This window comes from Podarcis liolepis (assembly GCF_965112155.1).
Source record: "Podarcis liolepis genome assembly, chromosome: 1".
Taxonomy (NCBI): domain Eukaryota; kingdom Metazoa; phylum Chordata; class Lepidosauria; order Squamata; family Lacertidae; genus Podarcis; species Podarcis liolepis.
Window position 1 is genome coordinate 112122120 of NC_139554.1, and position 23731 is coordinate 112145850.

Sequence of the window (23731 nt, forward strand, 5' to 3'; positions counted from 1 at the left end):
TGGGATTGGTGAACTTTATATTCTGCAAGTTACATATATTCTGAAGTACATAGGCTTACTTAACACAGGTTATAGAATCCTAGAAACATATATTTGCAAAGTTGGAAGGGATCCCTGAGGGCCATTTAGTCCAACCCCCTGCAATGCAGAAGTTTCAGCTAAAGCATCCATGACAGATGGTCATCCAACTCTGCTTAAAAACCTTCAAGGAAGGGGACTCCACCACCTTCCGAAAGAGTCCATTCCAATCAGCAAACAGCTTTACCAACAGAAAGTTCTTCTTGATGTTTAGTCAGAATGTACTTTCTTGTAATTTGAAGCTTTTGGTTGGGTCCTACCCTCTGGAGCAGGAGGAAAAAAACTTGCTCCATCTTCAAAGTGACAGCCTTTAGATATTTGAAAATGGCTATTGTAATGGCTATTGGATTAATTGATCAGAGGGACTCTAGTTTTTAAAAAGAAGACAGGATGTACAAGACTGAAGTCCGTGCATTCTGGATTTTTAAAAAGTTATACGGCGTTTAGTGTGCTTTAACAAAAGTTAAAGGTGCCTTAATGAAAAAGTTTCTGCTAATGATACTTGGTTAGCATGGAAATGTTGCTCTGTAGGCTTGTAAATAATAGCAACATGACAGGTCATCTGGCAAGTGAGAATGCAGGAGACTAAGCATGTAAACACTACAAAATATTCTCTCACTTTTTGCCTTCAACATACTTCCTATCAAAGTCCCATTAAGCACAGTGGTGCTTACTTCTGAGTAGAGATTTATTGGATTGGATTTAGTAACTCTTGTAAGCTTATTTGTAAGGGAGTATCAGAGGGAGTGAACTTTTTTTTTTAAAAAAAGCCTAATATCAAAGCAGCCTGTATAGTATGTACTCAAAGCTCATATGTTTTTGTTCTAAATCATGTGTGTGTTGTTGAAATTTTGTACTATCTTATCTTTCTTCCTGTAGTGTAGACTCAAAGCCTGAATATTTTCTTTTTTTGAAAAATGAAAAAGGATACATGACTTAAAGGTGTCAACCCTGCTAGCATAGCATAACTTTGAATGTCTCTCCTTTTCAACTTCCAGCTATAGTTAGTTAATAACTTAATTATAACATTCACCAGAATTGCAGGTCCCTCATCTCACCCCACTGTCACAAAGTCTTGAGTAGAAAATAAGGCCCATCATAAACAGCTGGGCTTGAAACAGTTATTTTCATAGCAGATCAGAAATTCATTTTGTAGTTAATGCGGATTGCATTTTTGTATCTGAATTTTTATGAAATTGCTGTGGTAATGAAGGGTCAGTGTTTAAAGCAGTGGCTTGTCAGGTGTCTTTCTAATGTGGTCTAATAGTAGATGGAGCAAAAAGAATGGCATTCATGGGATTCTGAATAGCACAGTCTTGTTATTTCTCATGCTGTTGCAAAGCCCTTTTTTAGTTTTCTTTATTTGCTATATAGATATAGATATAGATATAGAGTGATGCTTACACAGCTGATTGTTTTGTTTACAACCTGCCCCCCGAAGCACTGAATGTCTTTTTAATTATATTTAACTTAAAAGCCATTTCAGATTTTAAGCAAAGGTGTCATCCCATAAATCTCCATGTGTTCTTGGAGGCCTATAACCATGTTGCATACGTAATATAACTATGCCAGGTTGATGGAAAAGTAGTGATTTTCTTGTCTGTTCAACTCTCTTGGGCATGGGTTGTCACTCAGTTTGTCCATTAATATTACATTCTGGAGTAGTGAGATCCAGATCTCAAACAAGCTTGCACTAGAGTCTTCCACAACCTTGCAAAAGCCCTCTAAAAGCAAGGAGAGAACTTTTCTAAGTATCCTTTCTGCTTGCCACACAGCTAATTTACTGCAGGAAGAAAGGACGTATCTCCACTACCACTGTGTATTTTTGTTTTGTAGGGGTTTTTTAACAAGAAAGGTTTACTACGCAATATGTGGTATTGCGGTTAGATAAATTGGTTAAGATTTTTTCTTCATTTAGAAAAGGGGAAGTAATTGCTGCTGAGAGTTGGCCTGTTTTGGCCAAAGTTAAGTTTTGAAACCCCATTGATTTTCAGTTTTTCTGCTCCCTATTGTATAATTTAAAAAACTGACTGGATTGTTGTTTTTTAATTCACACCTAATTTATATGTGTATATTATTACCTCTCCTGACTTAAAATGAAACTCTTCCCTACCCAGCCCATTCAATTCCTGCCTCAAGTTGTTAATTTTATTCTAACTAGAGCAGTAGAGTTTGGGAATGTGCTAGCTGCAATAGCTCAGGCTCACAGTCTTTTTGCTTAATGTAATCTCTTTAGCCAAGAAGAGTTAATTTATCTGTATTTTCAGGGTAATATAAAGTACAGTGTTGATGAAATAAAACCACCTATTTTATGTTAACACTGTTCACTTAAAAAACAGCAGCAGCAAGAATACTCATGATAACCCTCTAATGCACTGACTTGTAATAGCTTGTAAATCAACCTTATTTGAAAAGAGGGAGATGCGATGGCTGTCTCTGGATTATCATCCAGGGCTTTATAAACCATGGTTATTCAAGCTGTGGCTGTGCACTTCTCCCTTGCTTCTCCTTTCCCACTGTTGCACACCAGCCAAGTTCATTATTTCTTCTGAAACAGAACTCTTGGCTAATGTCAGTTAACCAGCTAGGTGAATGAAACAGGGTCACATACTGGTTTATTAACAGATATGAACAGAGCAATCCTAACAGGCAGCTATGTCATAGAACAGATAAGATAGCATAGTTAAGCTGCATTCTAACTGTTCTTACCAGAATGGCAGGAATTCTTTTTTTTGGGAAGAGCAGTGTAAACCAGAGGTCAGCAAACATTTTCAGCAGGGGGCCGGTCCACTGTCCCTCAGATCTTGGGGGGGGGGGGGAGGAGACTGTATTTTTTTGGGGGGGGGGAATGAACGCATTCCTATGCCCCACAAATAACCCAGAGATGCATTTTAAATAAAAGGACACATTCTACTCATGTAAAAAGAAGCTGATTCCCGGAACGTCCGCGGGCCGGATTGAGAAGGCGATTGGGACAGATCCGGCCCCCCGGCCTTAGTTTGCCTACCTACCTTTGTGTAAACCCTCATTTTCTGCCTGTCCATTGGCTCCTAGAGGGTAAATTCAGTTGCACCACCAAAAATGCAGGTGTAAGTTTAACCAAGCTCTGTGGGCAGGACCAGTGAATGAAGGGAGTTACAGTGGTGCCTCGCAAGACGAAATTAATTCGTTCCGCAATTCTCTTCGTCTTGCGGTTTTTTCGTCTTGCGATGCACGGTTTCCCATAGGAATGCATTGAAAATCAATTAATGCGTTCCTAGGGAAACCACCTTCAGACCAGGTCCGGGGACAGTCTGTCCCCGGACCTCTTCTGAAGGCTGGGGGGGGGGGACAAGGGCTTTTCTTCCCACCCCCAGCATTTTAAAAAACCCTGGGACAGCGGAGGACTTCTCCGCTGTGCGGGGCTATCTTAAAATGCTGGCGAGCGGCATTTTAAAATCGCTCCGGACAGCGGAGGACTTCTCCGCTGTCCGGGGCGATTTAAAAGCCCCTGGGAAGGCAGGCAGGGGGGACAAAGACTTTCGCCCCCTGCCCGCCTTCAGAAGGTGTTCCCGCCCCCCGCCCCACTTCGGAACAGCTTTCCGAAGTGGGGCGGATGGGGCAGGTGTCCCGCCCCCCCCCGCCCCACTTCGGAACAGTTTTCCGAAGTGGGGCGGCGGGGCCAGGTGTCCCCGCCCCCCGCCCCACTTCGGAACAGCTTTCCGAAGTGGGGCGGCGGGGCCAGGTGTTCCCGCCCCCCCCCCACTTCGGAACAGCTTTCCGAAGTGGGGCGGCGGGGCCAGGTGTCCCCGCCCCCCGCCCCACTTCGGAACAGCTTTCCGAAGTGGGGCGGCGGGGCCAGGTGTCCCCGCCCCCCGCCCCACTTCGGAACAGCTTTCCGAAGTGGGGCGGCGGGGCCAGGTGTCCCCGCCCCCCCGCCCCACTTCGGAACAGCTTTCCGAAGTGGGGCGGCGGGGCCAGGTGTCCCCGCCCCCCGCCCCACTTCGGAACAGCTTTCCGAAGTGGGGCGGCGGGGCCAGGTGTCCCCGCCTGCCCGCCCCACTTCGGAACAGCTTTCCGAAGTGGGGCGGCGGGGGCGGGTGTCCCCGCCTGCCCGCCCCACTTCGGAACAGCTTTCCGAAGTAGGGCGGCGGGGCCTGGTGTCCCCGCCCCCCGCCCCACTTCGGAACAGCTTTCCGAAGTGGGGCGGCGGGGCCAGGTGTCCCCGCCCCCCCGCCCCACTTCGGAACAGCTTTCCGAAGTGGGGCGGCGGGGCCAGGTGTCCCCGCCCCCCGCCCCACTTCGGAACAGCTTTCCGAAGTGGGGCGGCGGGGCCAGGTGTCCCCGCCTGCCCGCCCCACTTCGGAACAGCTTTCCGAAGTGGGGCGGCGGGGGCGGGTGTCCCCGCCTGCCCGCCCCACTTCGGAACAGCTTTCCGAAGTGGGGCGGCGGGGCCGGGTGTCCCCGCCCCCCGCCCCACTTCGGAACAGCTTTCCGAAGTGGGGCGGCGGGGCCGGGTGTCCCCGCCCCCCCCGCCCCACTTCGGAACAGCTTTCCGAAGTGGGGCGGCGGGGCCGGGTGTCCCCGCCCCCCCCCCCGCCCCACTTCGGAACAGCTTTCCGAAGTGGGGCGGCGGGGCCGGGTGTCCCCGCCCCCCGCCCCACTTCGGAACAGCTTTCCGAAGTGGGGCGGCGGGGGCGGGTGTCCCCGCCCCCCCGCCCCACTTCGGAACAGCTTTCCGAAGTGGGGCGGCGGGGGCGGGTGTTCCCCCGAGCGCTTCTAAAGGCGGGCGGCTGGGAGGGAATCCCTTGGCCCCCCGCTGGACTTCCCGAAGCTATTTTGAAGTCCGGCGGGGGTCCAAGGGATTCCTTCCCAGCCGCCCACGTTTAAAAGCACTCCGGGGAAAGCAGCGCACTTCGCTGCTTTGCCCGGAATGCTTTTAAATGCGGGCGGCTGGGAGGGAATCCCTTGGCCCCCCGCTGGACTTCCCGAAGCTCTTTTGAAGTCCGGCGGGGGTCCAAGGGATTCCTTCCCAGCGGATCTCTCTGCCAGCAGCGGCAGCTCTGCCGCTGCTGGCGGAGACTTGCCGGCATCCCGAAGCCTGAGCGCAGCGCGCCCAGGCTTCGCGGATCTCTCTGCCAGCAGCGGCAGCTCTGCCGCTGCTGGCGGAGACTTGCCGGCATCCCGAAGCCTGTGCGCAGCGCGCCCAGGCTTCGCGGATCTCTCTGCCAGCAGCGGCAGCTCTGCCGCTGCTGGCGGAGACTTGCCGGCATCCCGAAGCCTGCGCGCAGCGCGCCCAGGCTTCGCGGATCTCTCTGCCAGCAGCGGCAGCTCTCCCGCTGCTGGCGGAGACTTGCCGGCATCCCGAAGCCTGCGCGCAGCGCGCCCAGGCTTCGCGGATCTCTCTGCCAGCAGCGGCAGCTCTGCCGCTGCTGGCGGAGACTTGCCGGCATGCCGAAGCCTGTGCGCAGCGCGCCCAGGCTTCGCGGATCTCTCTGCCAGCAGCGGCAGCTCTGCCGCTGCTGGCGGAGACTTGCCGGCATCCCGAAGCCTGCGCGCAGCGCGCCCAGGCTTCGCGGATCTCTCTGCCAGCAGCGGCAGCTCTGCCGCTGCTGGCGGAGACTTGCCGGCATGCCGAAGCCTGCGCGCAGCGCGCCCAGGCTTCGCGGATCTCTCCTGCCTTCAAAAGCCGTCCGGGATAGCAGGAAGCGCTTCCCTGCTATCCCGGACTGCTTTTAAAATGCTGGCCCTGGGGAGCAAAGCCTTTTGGCCCCCGCCAGCCTTCCTGGACCTCTTCTGAAGGCCGGAGGGGGGGGAAAGGCTTTGCTCCCCACCGCTAGCATTTAAAAGAGGTCCCCGGAGATTTCCCTATGGGCTTTCGTCTTGCGAAGCAAGCCCATAGGGGAATTCGTCTTGCGAGGCAAATCGCGGACGAAAAAACCTTTCGTCTAGCGAGTTTTTTGTCTTGCGAGGCATTCGTCTTGCGGGGCACTACTGTAATAACATGCAGTATGACTTTGTTTTAAATTTCTCCCTCCCTCTGATACAAACATTCCCACTCTTGACAATGTCTTTCCCCCCTCGCCACACTTGCACAATGTACGCCAGCAGAGCTTTGCCTTGGATACAGCCAGCTGAGTTATTTTGGTGTTTTAAAGCTAGCTCAACTAGGGCATGGGGAAATATGCAGTATTCTAACTTCCCCAGTCATATCAAGGTGTTAGGTTTGCATCTGGTTCAGACAAAATGAGAAACTGGCTTTTTTCAGCCTGCTGAAAAGGGTTCTTCACCACTGCTCTAAGCAGTGATTTGGGGTGATTTTTTTTCTCAACGCTTTTTTCCCCTTTGGAGAATTTTCCATTTCATAATTTCATTAGTAGCAAAGAATAGGTACCAATTGCAAATATTAAACAAGCATGGCAGTTCTAAAAAAGACAATTAGAATGAATGTTAAATTAGTGAGTTAGAAAGTTTTCTGATGCAAAATGAAAATTTTTGCAGTGCAGATTACGCTTATTTGTATAAGAAACTTTTCAGGAATATCCACATCGCTGGCTAATGGAAGAGCTAATTGTTAGTATAGAAGAAGGAAATATATTTACTTGGAAATACCAAGACATTCATAGTTTACTAGTGAATGCATTTTTTTCTTCATAGCACAATTCACAAATTATTTTCCAAAGTAATATTCTGATTTTCCAGATGAAGTATTTCTCCATGCCTATTTTCTCATGGGAATAAATTATTTCTAAGGCACAGCTCTTGTTGTTCTTCATTGGATATACTGTGGCAGTTGTAATCATCTTCTCAAACTTGGGCCTTTTAAAAAAAATAGTATCCTTTGTCATCAACCTCAGCCTACCAGGATCTGCTTTTGGTGTAGCTAGAGGAATGAATGCGTTAGTCTTCTGGTTTTTGATTTTTAAGAAAACAGCTGCAGTATCCCTGTTACTACCGTATTTTTCGCCCTATAGGACGCACTTTTCCCCCTCCAAAAATGAAGGGGAAATGTGTGTGCATCCTATGGGTCGAATGCAGGCTTTCGCTGAAGCCTGGAGAGCGAGGGGGGTCGGTGCGCACCGACCCCTCTCGCTCTCAAGGCTTCAGGAAGCTATCCGCTAGCCGTGGGAGGCGCAGCTTGCCGGCACCCAGAAGCTTGGGGCGCGCTAAGCTCAGCACGCCCCAAGCTTCGGACTTTGTGCAGTTCTCCGCTAGCCGTGGGAGAGCCGAGCAGCTTCGTGCAGCTCTCCCACGGCTTGCGGATAGCAGCCTGTTCTGGGGGCTGGGGTCGGGGGAAGCCCGAGCTTCCCCCGCCCCAGCCCCGCACCTGGGGGGGAAATAAATTTGTTTTTTCTTTATTTCCCCCCAAAAATACTAGGTGCATCCTATGGGGCGAAAAATACGGTAACCTCAAATTTATTTTGAAATTTCCTTGAATTTAATTTGTTTTTGGCCACATCATATGTGGGCTTTGTAGCAAGTTGAAAATACCAATGGAGATGTAAAGTCAGGTGTTTGCTTATCTGGATTGTGGACATAGTTCAAAGACAACTAGTTTAAGAGCAAATGTTGCTCTTTTATATAAACTTAGGCTTGTAATGAATCCTTGTATACCCTAAGGTTACCAGACGTCCCTGTTTCCCAGGGACAGTCTCTGGATATACAAATCAGTCCCCTGACAAAATCCACTGAATTCAACTGAAGTTGAAAAGTGTCCTCGGATTCATTGAAAAAAATCTGGTAACCTTAGTATACTCCTCTTTCAAAGATTTCATGCTTCAGCCCCCCCCCCCCGCAATTACTAGCCCCCTCATACACATTTTTTTAACTAGTGTGCCTGAATGTATTGTAGATAAGGGCCCAACTCTGTTCTTAGTTACAAAAGCTTCTCTGGTTACTGTTGAGATCTGTCGAGTGACTGACCTCTTTTTATGACAGTTGGAATTGTTGGTATTGGGCCCTTAGTTGCTGACTAAAGAATTCTTCTGCATTTACAACTAGTGTGTGCTATAATATGGCCTTGCTGCTGTTGTACCCAAACACTTCAATCTACCTCCTACTTGGCTGCAATTCTAATTCATCACAGGCAGCTACTTGAATATCTGACAACCGAAGCTCTCCACATGTTGTTGGATTTGAACTCCCATCAGTCTTAGCCTTCTTGACCAATATTGGAAATTAGAGAAGCCAAGCAAATGGTGCTCCATCTCACTTTTGAGTGAGACTATAGACCAGGCATAGGCAAACTTGGCCCTCCAGATGTTTTGGGACTACAACTCCCATCATCCCTAGCTAACAGGACCAGTGGTCAGGGATGATGGGAATTGTAGTCTCAAAAACATCCGGAGGGCCGAGTTTGCCTATGCCTGCTATAGACTAAACATTAGCCAAAGTGAAATATTAAACTACATATAAAATCATAGTTTTAGATTTTATTTTATGGTTCTCTGTATGGCATACCAGTGCACATGACATTGTTGTAATTTCAGGTTTTAAAAAATATGTAAATATATTACTTTTAAGTTGGTTTAAGAATGGTAGCCAGTGTGTTTTTTCTGTACTGTATAGGAAACAGGCATGTTAACTAACTCATTTGAAAACCATCCTATGTAAAGGTCAGACATATTTTTGAAGGTCATAGCTGTACAGTATTTTGTATAAAGGTAGCATTAGGATTCCACTATAATGACTGTTTGTTTTTTCATTCTTGGCTACCGTTTCTATTTCAGGTATGTAATATTTCACTGATAGTTGCTCTCCTAAAAATTGCATGTTCTGTTTGCTCTAAACTTTGTTTCTTTTCAACCTATCCCTCTTGATCAGAACAAATATATTGGAAGCTGATGTGATACAACATATTGTGCATTGGAAATTGTTGTACACACGTTTTGAGCACCATATATGTAATAGAAATAGTGTCTCTTAGAATGCTGCCTGTAAGTAGAAATATTTAATTATGCCAGCACTTGACTTTAACTTTGTTGAATAGAAGTACCGTATTTACTTGAGTCTAATACACCATCGAATCTAATGCAAACCTCAATTTTCAGAACCTTGAAACAAAACAAAAAAAGTATTTTCTGGCAAATGTCAATGTGCCATTGAATATAATGCACACCTTAATTTTCGCTCTTAATTTGGCCAAAAAAGGTGAGCATTTGATTTGAGTAAATATGGTAGTTTGCTTTTCTGGACATGATGCTTGTGGGAATCCAAAATTTTTTTTGTTTATGTGTAATCTTCTCTCTTTTCATTGCAATGCTTCCCCAGCAAGGACAAGTATGGAAGGTTTGCAAAGCTTTTTCACCTTCCCTCTGCCCGCTTTCAGATCAGTCTCATACTTCATGACTTCTGTCTCAATAATTCACAACACAACTGTAGAAAAGTTAATAAGTGGCCATCTTGGCATTTCACTATGTTGTGTAAAAATGCATAGCATGTTATAATTTGCATGAGCCACAAATTCTCTATTAAATTAGAATTTTGTATCTAGGAAGGGATTTTGGAACAGAAACGGGATTGCTGCACAGCGTTCTTCCTGAGTATGTAACAGTGGTGTGTTAATTACACAGTTCAACTGTTCACCATTTTCTGTCCCAGCTTGTCTTAACTATATGTTAGAATGTAGCCCTTTTTAAAAGAGTTCTACTTTAGAATGTAGCACTTTTTAAAAAAGAGTTCTACTGTTAAAAGGGATCACAAATTTATTATGTAAACAGCTAGCCAGCTGTGTAGGAACAGAATTGTGTGACAGGTGACTTAGAGAGTAATGTCTTTTTTGAGATCACCGAAAGAGTAGATAAAATTAAAATGTCCAAATTAATGTACAGATGGAGTCACCATTCAGTCTGGGGTGCAATCTGTTTTATACATGCACATTAGTTACAGTCTACTAGCAGTCCAATTACAGTCCTTCAGCAAATGTATGCAGCCACTCTATACAAATTAAATTCATGCCCTAGGAAGCAAGCTGATATGAAAACAACATGTGGCAATGAAACTTGCCTGCTGTTTGTGCCATTAATAGTCAACTTTTTTCTTGCCACACACCTCACTAACAGTAGACTTCAGTGGGGAATGACAATACCAAATCCACATAAATACTTGCTTTTTGTGATGGAAGTAACTCTTTGTGGGGCTGTGGCATGTTTGTAGGCCTAAATATAGTGAATGTGGCTCTAGGTTCAGAAGCTGTGCCTAATGATAAGCTTGTTAAAATAGTTCTACTCCATTTGAACTACTCCAAGTTGTTTAGCGTATTAGAGAGAAATCGCAGGTGAACTATTGTTAACTACATATTGCTTGGTTCTTTATTTCAGATAAATTATACTAATAATGCAATAAGCGCAGCACTGCCTTGTATAGGTGGTGACAGCTAGAGTTTTCTACCAGTTGATTAGCATCACTTAAATACATGGTGAACCTACCTCATGCTTTACTTCTAGCCAAAGTTTCCATTTCTTCTTTTAAGACTGAACTTCCCCTTCACTGCTGTTCTGCACTAACTGCTTTGAATTTCCATGCATTTTTTCCAGTAGAAGAGCATCTCTGTACTGTGTCACATTACATAGTCCAGCTGTGAGAATCCCCACTCATTTTTTTCACCTGCTCACTAAAAAGCTAAAGAAGTCTATCTAGTTTCTAATTGAAGATCAGCTAAAAGTATATAGTATTTAGTGAAAAGAATATATGTTTAGTTTTTTCTTCTTCTCATTTTCTTCCATAGGCATGTGGAGACCCAAAAGCAAAACCATCATATCTTATTGACAAAAATCTTGAATCGGCTGTCAAATTCATTGTCAGAAAATTTCCAGCTGTCGAAACACGCAACAACAATGTAAGTAATGATACAACATTGTAAATATTTGGATTTGCTTGATAATTATTACCTGGCAGTTCTTCTAATGGCATTGTCCATTGGGTGGGATGAGGGAAGCACCGAATGATATTGACACTGGTTAATTCTCAGTGGTGTGTTGATAATATGCCAAAAGAACCAGTACTGTATAAAAGGCAGGTGTTCCACAGCTGCAGCTTTTTCTGTTGACTGAATTATGGGGAAAGTGTCCTGGATTGAGTTTTAAGATTTACAGTTCTTATAAAGGAACAGAAGCCTTGTGAAATTTGGAATGTACTAATCCTAGACAGTGCAGGGCAGTTTTTCTGTAATCAGAATTGCAGTATGAGTATTTGTAAGATGATGAATTGATGGCAGAAATTCATATAAGGCTTTCAGTTGCATGCTACATTCCTTGGAGTGAGTGCTGTCAGTTAGTTTATTCTACGGGCAGTGCATTGAAAGTTTACGTGTATACAGCTCAGTATATTAACAAACCCATCGTGGAATAAAGCTCTGAGGTTTTTCTTAAGAATGTAAAGTGCTGTGTATCTTCGCAGAAGATGGAAATGGCTTACTACTGGAAAACAGTTGACCAGGAGGCTTCCAGTTTAGGTAATCCTCCAAACTGAAACAGTTCCAGTTCTTGTGGAGTCAGTCTTAGAACTAGATGACTCTGCATGTCTCAGGAAAGTTGGAACACAAGGGCATTACTTGACTTAAAACAATCCATAACCTGTGACCTTCCATAAGTTGCTGTACTCCAGCTTGCATCATTTTTTACTACTGGCCCTGCTGGTTGGGGCTGATAGGAGTTGGAATCCAACAACCTTTTGGCGGTCTACAGGTTTCTCATCCCTGCCTTGTTCAGTTTCCTTGCTTGTCCCCAGATAATTTGGTTTTGCTGTTGCCGTGTTGTTCCTTTTATATTGACTTTCATGTCTTGAATTAAAATGGGATCAAAGCAATTTAAGACTGTTTACAACATTAATTGAATTTTGGTTGTAATGCAGTAAACTCTTCATAAACTAACTGTGATTTCTTTATAATGAGAATTGAGAGGAAGATATTTTTACATGTTTGTTTTCTTCTCAGAGGTGGAAAGGGGAGGCAGGTAATGGGTTTGCATGTTCTCTGCATGCAGCAGTTTGCATGAGTGCTTGAGAATTCAAGTTTCCAATACAGTTACTAAGCACTGGTAATTTTAAGTGATCTTCCCTCTCTTATGGTCATTTATTAGATAACGTTAAAATACATCTAGTACGTACTTTTTATTTCAGTGATACTGATTGCCAAATGTCAAACAGTGCCAGTTACTAAGCAGAGATATTTTGCCAACCCATAATTTCATATGTGACATCATATCTTCAAACATAATGGCTTACATCCAAAAGTGTTCTGCTAGCAAGAGAGTATTATGTGCTCATGGAAGGGTTGTTTCTGATTTAGTGGAAGAATAATGTAAGAAAAGTGAGCTCCAGTCCAGAGAAGTCCTTCCTTTTTGTGTAAGTTCTTATGTAAGACTTTACACAAGCACTTCAATACTTTTTTTTATAATCCACTGGAGCCTGTATCTTCCTCATTCACCTTGTTTCTCATACAGTAATGCAATGCAACTGTGATACTGTTCTATGAGAAGTCTTGCACAAGAGTTCACAGAATAGCAATAATACTTTTCCTCTTTTTGTTCAGAGTTCTTTGGATCAGAAGGATGCAGTGGGTGGGATCCAATGAAGTAATTCTGTTGGCACAACGACTTCTGTCTGCACAACATAATTTTCCCTCCCTCCCTATCCACCTTCTGCCCCTGCCCAATCTTTACCTCAACCCTCCAGAGCAGACTTGAGCAGGTGTGGGAGGTACTGCAGAAAGAGGAGAGGGAGGGAAAATTCTGTTGCGCGAACGAAAATCCTTGCGCAAACGGAACTACTTTGTTGGATACCTCTCAGTATAAATATATATTTGACAGTTGAAGTTCTGCTGATTTGAGTAGCAATTTTCTGTTCCAGACATGGATCTTTGGTGGTTGTTTTTTTTAGCAGATGGGCATTGTTAACTTAGTTTCCAATTTGCATTAAAAATATTTACTTCTAACAAAAAAATGAAAACTGGATATCTAAAGAAAGTATTCAACTAGGGTAAATTTAAAGAAAGTGGTTGTATCATTTAGAACAGAGCTAATAACACTTATTTTAGGACTATGTTAGACAAGTTTTACCTGTTTGATATTGTGTATCAGACATGAATGTTATGAAGTTCACAAGATTAACAAGAATTAACAAGAAATGCATCATTTTCAAAGGTGGAAGAGCTTGAGTTAATGTTGGCATCCCCAACCTGCGGCCCTCCAGATGTTTTGGTCTACAACTCCCATGATCCCTAGCTAACAGGACCAGTGGTCAGGGATGATGGGAATTGTAGTCCAAAACATCTGGAGGGTCGAAGGTTGGGGATGCCTGATTTAACGCCTTCTAAGTATTCAAAACTTTGTTTTGAAGTGTGAGAAATTGAGTGAAAGTGTCTTTCCCTTTGGAAACTTGTGGGGAAACGTGTTGGTCGATGCTGTCAGTTCCCAGGGTGGGTTACAGCAATTAGAACATTGCTTAATGAGATAAGAATAATTTGGAGAGGGGGGTAAAGGAAAGAAATGTAAAAGGACAGGTATCTAAGGACTCTTAGTAGTATGGTAATAAGCAGTTCATCCAGAGTTCTTATGCTCTAGGACTGGTTTTCAACCAGTGTGCTGTGGCACCCTGGGGTGCCCTGAATGATGGTAAGGAGTGCCACAGGCAACACTGGTCTACATCCCCCCTTCCTTCCCTCCCTCCCTCTGATGCCCTCTCATGTCTCTGCCTCCCAAAGGCTTGCACAACTGTTTGTTGCAGCAGCCCTTGCTACAAGCTCCCCAGGCGAATGCTGTCTCTGGGGTTGGCCAGGGGATACTGGTTATCATGAGCTCAGCCAGCCTCAGAGTAAGCAAGCAAGCAGGCGAAGGAGCCCAGCCAGCCAGTCCACCAGACCTTGCTGTTGGGAATGAACAGACAAGTGGGAGGCTTGGCAGGCAGGTGCTGTGTTGGCCTTTCTTGTGCTTGCTGTGTGCAAGGCCTGCCTGGAAGCTAAGTCCCCGGTGCTGAAGGGGAGCTTTACCGCCATGCAGGCCTGGCAGCACCCACTGCTGTCACTGCTGCCTCCCAAGGTAGAGTTCTGGCCTCATGTTCACCTTTAGCCAGTCTTGGCCGGGCCGTCAAGGCATCCTCTTCCCAGGCCCCTGAGGAGACAGCTTTCTCTGGGGCGGGTGGTGCAGAGACTGGGGGCAGTGGTGACAGCTGCTTGAAACAAGGGAGCCGTGGACTCAAAGGGGTTGAAAAGCTCTGCTCTAGGATATCCTGAAATCAAACTGTAGTAAGTGTGCCATTGTAATATTTACATTGGGGGGGTGTATATTTCTGGTATGCCATCTGTCTTATCTATAAGAAGACAATTGAAAGGCTAAAACCTGTGGTGATGTAAAGAGTTGAGGTACACTTCCCCCCGTTCTGATTTTCTCAGTTTCTTTTATTGAGCTGTTTTGGGTTCCTGATACTTTCTGTACTCCAGCTCTCTTAAAAGCAAAACCGCTGAAATCTTCCCCTTTTTGAACTCTCTCTTGCAGGATTGTGTTAAATAATTTTAAACAATCAGTTGCTGTTTAACTAGGAGCAAGCTGAGATGGTACTTTAATAGGGTTTATATCTGTATTTAAGGAGAAGCCCTCAGGCTAAGCATGCAAATGAGCCATTCTGGAATACTTGCTGTAACACTAAAGATCCAAGCTTTATTTTAATATTAGGTTGAAATCCTGTAGACAAGATCTTGAATGAATAATTTAAAACATTTGCATTTTTTCTGGCAGTGTAACTTGCAGAACAATACTGATATTATTTGATGAAATATTGGACAACTAGCCTACTTAGGCAATTTTTAGAAATCTATCTGAAATCCCACATGTAGAATAACTAAATCCGCCTTGACCCTCAACACACACACCCCATCTCGGTGCTGAGACCAAAAAGATGTGTTGAATCACAAAGCCCAGTGGAATTTTAGATAGGGATAGAAAATAACCAAACAACCCATTGAATATTGTCCACTTTTTACTTGGCTTGCTTCTTTAAAGCAATTTTGCCCTGTTCTTTAACTGGAAAAGCTGTCTACGGGGCTTACAAAGATTAGTAGTAAGAGAATCCCTGCCCTCAGGCATACAATATGAAAGATATAACACTCAGTGAAAAAGGGATGGGGAAGGAGGAGGAAAAAAACAAACTCGGGCAACAGTTTTTAAAGTTATAGTCAGCTGTATTGTAGAACCAGCTAAAATTGAAATAGTTCAGGTAGCCTGAGAGAATAGCTACCACCAGGTGACAGTGGACCAAAAGCAGCTGGTTCTCAGCAGTGGTAACAGAATAGTAGTCAGATATTTGATTGTATTAGAACTGTAAAAAAAGAACAGGGTTAATTATACTAATTACAATAATTTGTATTAACCTTTGTTCCTGAGGACTTGTGACTTGTGCTGTTCACATACAGTCCTAGGTTATATGTACAGTAGGCCGAGTCCACTGTACATATAACGTTCACACACTCACTCACTTTTGGTATGCTCTCTGTCTGATGTATAAGGCCAGGGACAGACCCCAGCCCTGTTTCAAACTTGCAGTTGGAAGAGTGGGAGGGGAGATGCTGGTGGGGTGCTCCAGGCTCCGTAGCAGCTCAGCAGCCAACCAGTTGCAAGTTTTTCTCCTAATGTTGGGGAAAAGGTGGTCATCATTCAACTCCCAAGTGATCACACACCTCTGCAGCTCTCACATTGGTGGGATGACTCATACCTGTCATCACACATGTTGTGGTAAGTGAAATTCCTGTTGCACTGGAATTTCCAGCTAATTCCCCCCTCCCCCCCCTACAAACTACTATTGAAGTCCTCCTCCCTTTCAAAAGCAGTGTGTCATGCAGTGTTTGGGAGGCCAGAGAGGTTAAAAAGAAAAGGGGTGTGTGTGAGTCTAAAGCTCTCTTGGGATCACAGGACTGGTTTTGTGGTTCTTTGAATCTTGGCATATGTTGCAGGTGGGCTGGCGTAGTTTATAGATCTAATTGGACAAAATTTCCTGGAAAAAAATCTTTACAAGTAGTCTGAGATGGGGTCTAATATTTTCATCAGCCCCCTTTCTGAAGGCATGTAATGACTAGCATCAGTAAGATTAATTTGGGAAAGCTATAAGTAAATACTGTTTAAAGTTGAATTACTTACCAGTCTTGCTTTTTGGCTACAGAAAACATAAAAAGCACAAAACATTTAAAACTGTGGTAAAAGGCTGAGTGGTTTGAAAGCTTTGGTGAAATAAATATTTCTTCACTAAGTGATAAATATTTTCAGAAAACAACCTTAATTTTTGATACTTTTCTGTATAAATATTCTACTATAATACATAAGGATATAGCCATAAGATTGAATAATGTACATTGATACACCTAACCGCTCTTTGTTTCATTACCAGTCTAAAAGTGTGTACATTTTAATGTGGTTACGCTACTGTCTTATGCTGTATAATGCTCAGTGTGGTCTTTCAGTGTCTTTTCCTTGACCCCCCCCCCCCCCGTTCTTATTTATGTCCAGCCAGTACGATGTTATCCAATTGCAGAATGTATGTGTATGATTGAGATATAAGTAATATATATATGTCAAGGGAGAGTTATTTAGCTAGATGCATATGAAAGAAGGTGACTGTGGAAAGGCCTTTAATCATATTAGACTTTTTATGTGTTCATGAGTTGGAGAACCATACAGACCCTCCTGAATTTGGGCCCGCAATATTTACCTTTCATTTTTCTCAAAAGGTAAACTTTTATCAAGATTCTGTTGCTGATGCCACCCTCTTTTAATATTTCGATTATTCTATGGTATCAAAGTAGTTGAACTGGTCACGCATTTCTTCCTTACATAGACCCAGAAATGAACAATGACAGCATTTCCAGTACAAAATACACTGAAGTCTAATTGGCTCTACATACTATTTAAACATAGATTATGCTGAATGTTCTTTTACATGCAAAATATGTAAATTTTATTTTACATATATTTCCTGCATGCTCCATTAGACTTCAGTCTATTTTGTACTGGAAATGTTCTTAATTGCTTTTTGACTTTGATATATGATGTCTATGTAAAGACAAAGTAGAAATGAATGGCCACACTGACCTAGATACACAAAAAACTAGAGTGGGCAGGATTTTTCATTTTTACAGTAGCCAGGAGTCATGAGATGCCAACCTTCAATTTCATAGTTCTGTTGACTGTGAGAACCAGCTTTTTTATGAAACTGGGAATGCTTTCCATTTTTGTGATCCATATCTGTATAATGAAAATTGAATTTGGGTAAAAGTTTTCCCCCTCTATTAATGTCAAATGGAAGAATATAATTTTAAAGTGTGATATTTATCAATGAAAATATCAGTGAAAATCCCTGTGTAACTTTGTGGAAGACATTGTCTATCTAGTTTATGCTCACAACTGTGTGGCATAGATGTGTGTTTTTTAAACATTTGAAGGGCATGGAATTATTTTTTTAAAAATTAATATAGGGAGTTGAAAGTTGTTCTAATTCTTCACTAGTCTTTTGTGTAACTTCATTCTTTCCCTTTCTACTGATTAGTTTGTATTCTGCAGGAATAACACATTTGAGCACTGCTGAAAAATACTGTGTGAAAATCTACTTTTATAACTACTGAATATCCTTGTATTCATAGTCTCTCTTCCATTTCCTCACCAGTGTCTAACACGCTATCCTCTTGCTTCTTTTTCATCTTTGTTTCTTTTGTTGCTTGTGTTTTAATGTATATTGTGTTATATGGGACTGCTTAAAGAACCGTGACTGTATTTTATGTTTGTATCTACATTTTATTTTGCATGCTTAACGTGGCTTTGCCTGGATATTCTTTTTGGTAAGTTCTGAATTTAAAGCGTATTGTTTTCTCCGTAGTAAAATCTGTAAACTCTGCTGTCACCTCTTTTCCCACCTCAAGAAATCTGTCCTTATTTTTTTTCATGCTGATTTGTGCTCATAAATGGTTTTGCTTTGGCTAATTACTCGTATAACCAATTCCTTTTTAACACTCTCTAATCTCTAGTACTTTTAGTTAATAATTTTGGTACTAATGTGTACTAATTAGCTGGTAGTTGGCGCTTATTAGAAGAAGCGTTTAGTTGCAGAATGCGGGCAACATCACTTTCTAACATGCTTGGAAGGATTGCATATAGCCCAAAGGTGTATCCTTGCTTCTACCTTCTGCCCCTTGGCCCATGTGGATAGGGAGGTATGCATGTGCAGCAGTGTGCTGCCAGTTCCTGGAATGGAAAGCTAGCTTGTTTGCTACTTGCCCATCTAGCCCTCCCGCTCCAGGTCAGAGTCTGGCTTGGACAGAGGTCAGGAAGGGGAAGCAGTGCACTGGCTTCCTGTTTTCTTGACAATTGCCAGCAGAATGGTAGATGCTTACATCAATGGGAGGGAGAGTGACTTATTGAGCTCAAGATAGGAGGAATTGTGCCCCATAGTTTGTTCATATATTAAAATCACAACCATGAAGACCTTGCTATTGGAGAAATGCACTAAACATTTGATCACTGCAAAAAATTGTGTACCTGCTTCTTGCAAGTATGATTCCTTGGCTTTCTTAAAATTATGCATTTGTTTCCAAGAACTGTTTAGTTTATATGTGTGTGTGTGTTTGATTTGTAGCAACAGCTTGCTCAGCTGCAGAAAGAGAAATCAGAGATTCTGAAGAATCTGGCTTTATATTACTTCACGTTTGTTGATGTTATGGAATTTAAGGTAAGGCACCTGAAGTACAGATCAGCTGCTCTTGCAGGCCTTGATAGAATTTCACAACCATTGAGTGCAGATTAAATAATTTATTATGAATTGCTTTTTAAAAGTGCTTTCTATGTTAAAGTAATGGATATTTTTTAAATTGTTTTTTAAAAAACATATTGCTGTTATTGGCTGAGGGTGTGTTGTCCCCCCCCCCAAATTCAGGAAAAAAAGTCCAGTAATAATTTCAGTAAGCAATCAGATTTTTCCTTTCCCTTTTTGTTTTCAAGGACCATGTCTGTGAATTGCTGAACACTATTGATGTTTGCCAAGTCTTCTTTGATATTGTAAGTCCATGAAAGTTTTTAAAAAGTCAATTGAACTGCAATTCTTAATACATTTACTAGCGAGCGAGCGCAAGTGAACACATTGGGAAATTACTTCCAAGTAAACATGCATAGGATTACACTGCGCAGCTGAGATAAAAATGACCTGAGTCCTAAATAGTTTAGGCCTTTATAAATCAATACAAATACTAAGAATTGTGCCTGGAAATGGACTGGGAGTTGAAGTGGCTGTTTAAACATTGGTCTTGACCTATTCCTCTAATTGCAGTAAAGGTAGAAAATGGTCAAATGATGCCGTAGCTCATTTCCAATGTATTAGTTTTGACTGGGAGTTTTGGTCCTCTATGTATGCACTGCTTTCTAACATAATTCTTGGAAATATTTGAAAAGGCCATTCAGCCTGGAGTCCTCTAAGAGTGAGTCCATTGAATTGTGCTAACCTATTACACATTTTAATGTTTAGAATGTGCTACAGTAAATAAAGTTAATATATTTAAGGTGCTTCTCTACGTTTAATAGGTGCTAGTAGGTGCTAATTTTAAGTTGTTTGAGACTTTTCAAATGCATATGAAATGTATGAAGGATTAGAACTTGAAGATGATATGAGTAATCTGTTACAATACAAAACTTTTTTTTTTTTTTGTATTTCATTTCTAGACTGTAAATTTTGATTTAACAAAGAACTACCTAGATTTAATCATAACCTACACAACACTAATGATACTGCTGTCTCGGATTGAAGAGCGGAAGGCCATCATAGGGTTGTACAACTATGCTCATGAGATGACACATGGAGCAAGGTAAAAATGCATAGCACACTGAATGTCTTTTTTGTGATGATTGGGAGCATGGTATAAAATACATTTTCCTTAATCTCGTTTGTTGCTTTTTTTAGTGATAGGGAATACCCACGTCTTGGCCAGATGATTGTGGATTATGAGAACCCTTTGAAGAAGATGATGGAGGAATTTGTGCCACATAGTAAAGTATGTATAAGCCTTTTTCCTCTTTCTGAAGATTTGTCTGACTGTCTCTCCCCCCTTTTTTCTGAAAATGAATGTGTATAAGTTTTTTTAAAAAAATAGAAAATTGAGGATAAGCAGTTTTTAATAAAATTGTCAAGCTTTCCCCTCTTTCTGTGTGCATTTAAAAGAATTAAATAGTTCATTTAGCACTATAATGGAAAAGTCTTCAGGATATTTCCATATAGGGTCCTTTTTACAACCCAAACCCATGATAGTTTGTAAGGTTAATGGCAATTCTGAAGATGTCTACTTAGTAGAGGAAAGTTCCATTGAATCCATTGGGGCTTATTCCCAGGAAAGTGAGCATAGGATTGCAGGCTTAAGTGTGGGAATAAGGTACCAGCACACCGAACCACCTCTTCAGACACAAGTGTGGGCCTGAAAAGGTCAAGTTGGGGATGTGCATGCACAATCCCTGCTGCAGTGTTTCCCTGCACACCAATACTACTTCAAACCTTCCCATATTTAGAAAGAAGGTCTGAAGGGGGATTCTAAGCACATTCAGGTGAATGCACTTAGAATTCCCCTTCAGACCCTCTCAAAATTAGAACACTTGAAAAGGGGACCGTGCATATAAACTTCCCACTTTTAGCCCTTGTACATTCTCCACAAAATCCTGAGGTCTGTTATCTTCACTTCTTCCCAGTGTTGCTCCTTTCTGTCCTACTCTGCCATGACTATCCCCATCCTTGCAAAAAAAGCAGAGTAGGAAATAAATATTCCGTGCCCATGACAGTTTGAAGCAAGCTTCGAGTCTTTGAGAAATGATCAAATTGGTTCTTCATTTACATATATTTAGCTAAAGGAGGCTTTTGGTTCAGCTTAGAAATTGACTGTAGGGATAACATGCTTATACTGTATCCAGATTCTCTTAATATCAACCTAGTTATTTAAGAACTTACAATTTGCACTTTAAAATAATATTTTAAATTTTAAAATCCTTTGGCAAAGGTTCAAGTATGTGAGACAAGGAAAAAATATATCAAGTCCCAGCATTTCTCTCATACAGCGTTGGATAGACATGAAATACATGACCATTAGATGCTTGAGAGTACTGTAATAATGGAATAGATTAGAAAATCGTTAAATTGTATTTATTGTACTTAACTGCTAATCGTTCAAAACAATATGTTTGTATTTACTGTGTTCTAGGCTCTTTCAGATGCCCTAATCTCACTCCAGATGGTCTATCCTCGACGAAACCTCTCAGCTGACCAATGGAGAAACGCACAACTCTTGAGCCTCATCAGCGCTCCCAGCACAATGCTTAATCCTGCACAGTCAGACACAGTACGATACTTTACTTTGATTCAATTCTGTGGAACTTAAAGTTTGTGAGGTTTGCTTTTGAAAAATCCCAGCTGAGGTTATTCATTCTCTCTCTCTCTCTCTCTCTCTCTCTCTCTCTCTCTCTCTCTCTGTGTGTGTGTGTGTGTGTGTGTGTGTGTGTGTGTGTTTAATGAGGCAAGACTCCCCCCGAAGGAACAAGTGTGCATTTTGGGGGTACTTCTGGATCTACTGTTACTCAGGGCACAAGTGGCCTCAATGGCACACAGTGCCTTCCATCAGCATCAGCTGGTGGCCCAGATATGACCCTTACTTTTGCTGTTTGAAAAAGAGTGTTTGCACTCTAGTAACCTTTAGATTAATTACTGCCATGTGTTATATGTGGGGCAGCTGATGAAGATGGTTTAGAAACTGCAGCTAGCATGGAATTTGGCAGCCAGATTTCTGACTCTAATCTGAGTGTCTAGCACTAATTCTGTCACAACTGTGCCAGTTACCAATTATTTTCCAAACTCAATTCAGAGTTATGTTTTTGATATATAAAACCTTATGCAACTCAGGACCCGAATACCTCAGGGGTTACCTCTGCTCATATGAACCTACCTGAGCTTCATTCACCATCAGAGACCCTTCTCCATGTGCCTTCTCTGAGGGACGTGTGGACAAGAAGTGGAGTCATAAGTCATAATGGATATGGGCAACTTTGTCCTCAAAGTGTCTTGCAAATGTGTTGCAGCATTATACCAAAGGTTCTGTTGCATCTGCCCCTGGGCCAGATTTCCAAAGCTCTGCTGAATGACACTGAGAAGATGCAGAAGAATAGTTGCTTCACCACAAAGTAGGCCCAGTAATAGTTTCTTGCTAGTGTTTGAATAACCTTCCCATGAGTTTTACTCTACCTGTCCTCCAGCTCTCTTCCCACTGCCTCAAAGCCAGAGTGAGTAACAAGTGGATCTCAGATCACATAAGATCATTTTGATCTGTGTGCCTCATCAGGCGGCTAGGTCATAGCATAGATTGTCCATTTGTTCCTGGAACCAAAAAGATGTACCATAAGCTCCTAGAGTTAGAACTGTGCCCAGCATATGGTCCGTGCCAGAGTGTGCCCACACAAAGGATCAGGAAGAGTTGGTTTAGAGCAAACGTGGAGAAGCCCTGAAAGTGTACTTTAAACCCTTTTGTACCCCTGAAGCAGCCCTTCCCTAAATAAATGATTTCACTTAGAGAGCTGTTATTATTTCATCAGCCTTGTTTAAAGTATTGTACCCAGAGCTCATGTATTAACTAGATTGCAATGTGTCATTTTCTGATGACAGCTTGTTTTTACAAACAGATGCCATGCGAATACCTGTCTCTGGATACAATGGAGAAGTGGATCATATGTAAGTTCGATGTTCTACTGAAGTACTTCCTGTTTCTTTACAGCTGTTTTCATGTATAATGGAGCCACGAGATCAGTTCAGATGTAACAGTGCCCACCTCTTAGCCATGGTTAAGGGAGCAGGAGCATTCATTCTGTCTCCCAAGGCCCAGTCTTCATATGTGCAAAATGCACTCACAGCTTACCAACATAATTGTAATGAAGGTTTGGTCTTTATCAGGATTCTTTAACAATTTTCAAACCCGGTTTTAAAACAAACTGCTTAGCAATAACCATGGCTAGCATTGGTATTGACTTAGCTATTAGCTTAGTGAAGACACTGGGCGGGAGTGTGCAGGGAGCTCATATATGGGAGCTAGGCTGAGGCTATTCTGATCTCATTATCCCATTAATAAAAGGCAATGTTACAATTGTGTAAGCTCTAAGTGCTGAGGTATTGGAATTTTGTAAGCATGTTCCAGAGCTAAGCACTTCTAATTCCATTGGTATCTATGGGGAAGTAATAGAACTTTTAACTACCGTATTTTTCGCTCTATAGGACGCACTTTTTCTCCTTCAAAAATGAAGGGGAAATGTGTGTGCGTCCTATGGAGTGAAGACGCCATAGCCCCGTGACCCTCTCCCGGCTGGAGAGGTGACGCGCGGCTATGGCAGGAACCCCTACAGCCCCATGTCACCTCTCCAGCCGGGAGAGCACGCGCGCGGGGCTAAAGCAGCCCCCTGCGACCCTCTCCTGGCTGGAGAGGTGACGCGCGGCTATAGAGGCTCCTGCCATAGCCGCGCGTCACCTCTCCAGCCGGGAGAGGGTTGCGGGGTGCTTCTTTAGCCCCGCGCGCGCTCTCCCGGCTGGAGAGGTGACGTGCGGCTATAGAGGCTCCTGCCATAGCTGTGCGTCACCTCTCCAGCCGGGAGAGGGTCGCGGGGGGCTAAAGAAGGTTCCCAAACCTCCCCCC

The 23731-nt window shown here is 43.0% G+C and overlaps 1 protein-coding gene across 4 annotated transcripts in view; it reads left to right on the forward strand.

Annotated features, from left to right (window-relative positions):
• The window catches only part of NCKAP1 (NCK associated protein 1), a gene marked incomplete at its 5' end in the record, with an annotated part of 48490 nt that overhangs the window by 1576 nt on the left and 23183 nt on the right, over positions 1 to 23731 (forward strand). Inside the window, 8 exons of one of the 4 annotated variants that reach the window (XM_083495964.1) lie at positions 9328 to 9345; positions 10784 to 10894; positions 18667 to 18759; positions 19029 to 19085; positions 19743 to 19885; positions 19981 to 20071; positions 21263 to 21400; positions 22731 to 22779. In XM_083495964.1, the coding sequence (XP_083352090.1) occupies positions 9328 to 9345; positions 10784 to 10894; positions 18667 to 18759; positions 19029 to 19085; positions 19743 to 19885; positions 19981 to 20071; positions 21263 to 21400; positions 22731 to 22779 (700 nt within the window). The remainder of the gene's footprint in view (positions 1 to 9327; positions 9346 to 10783; positions 10895 to 18666; positions 18760 to 19028; positions 19086 to 19742; positions 19886 to 19980; positions 20072 to 21262; positions 21401 to 22730; positions 22780 to 23731) is intronic. The other 3 variants (XM_083495961.1, XM_083495962.1, XM_083495963.1) reach the window with 3 other exon arrangements.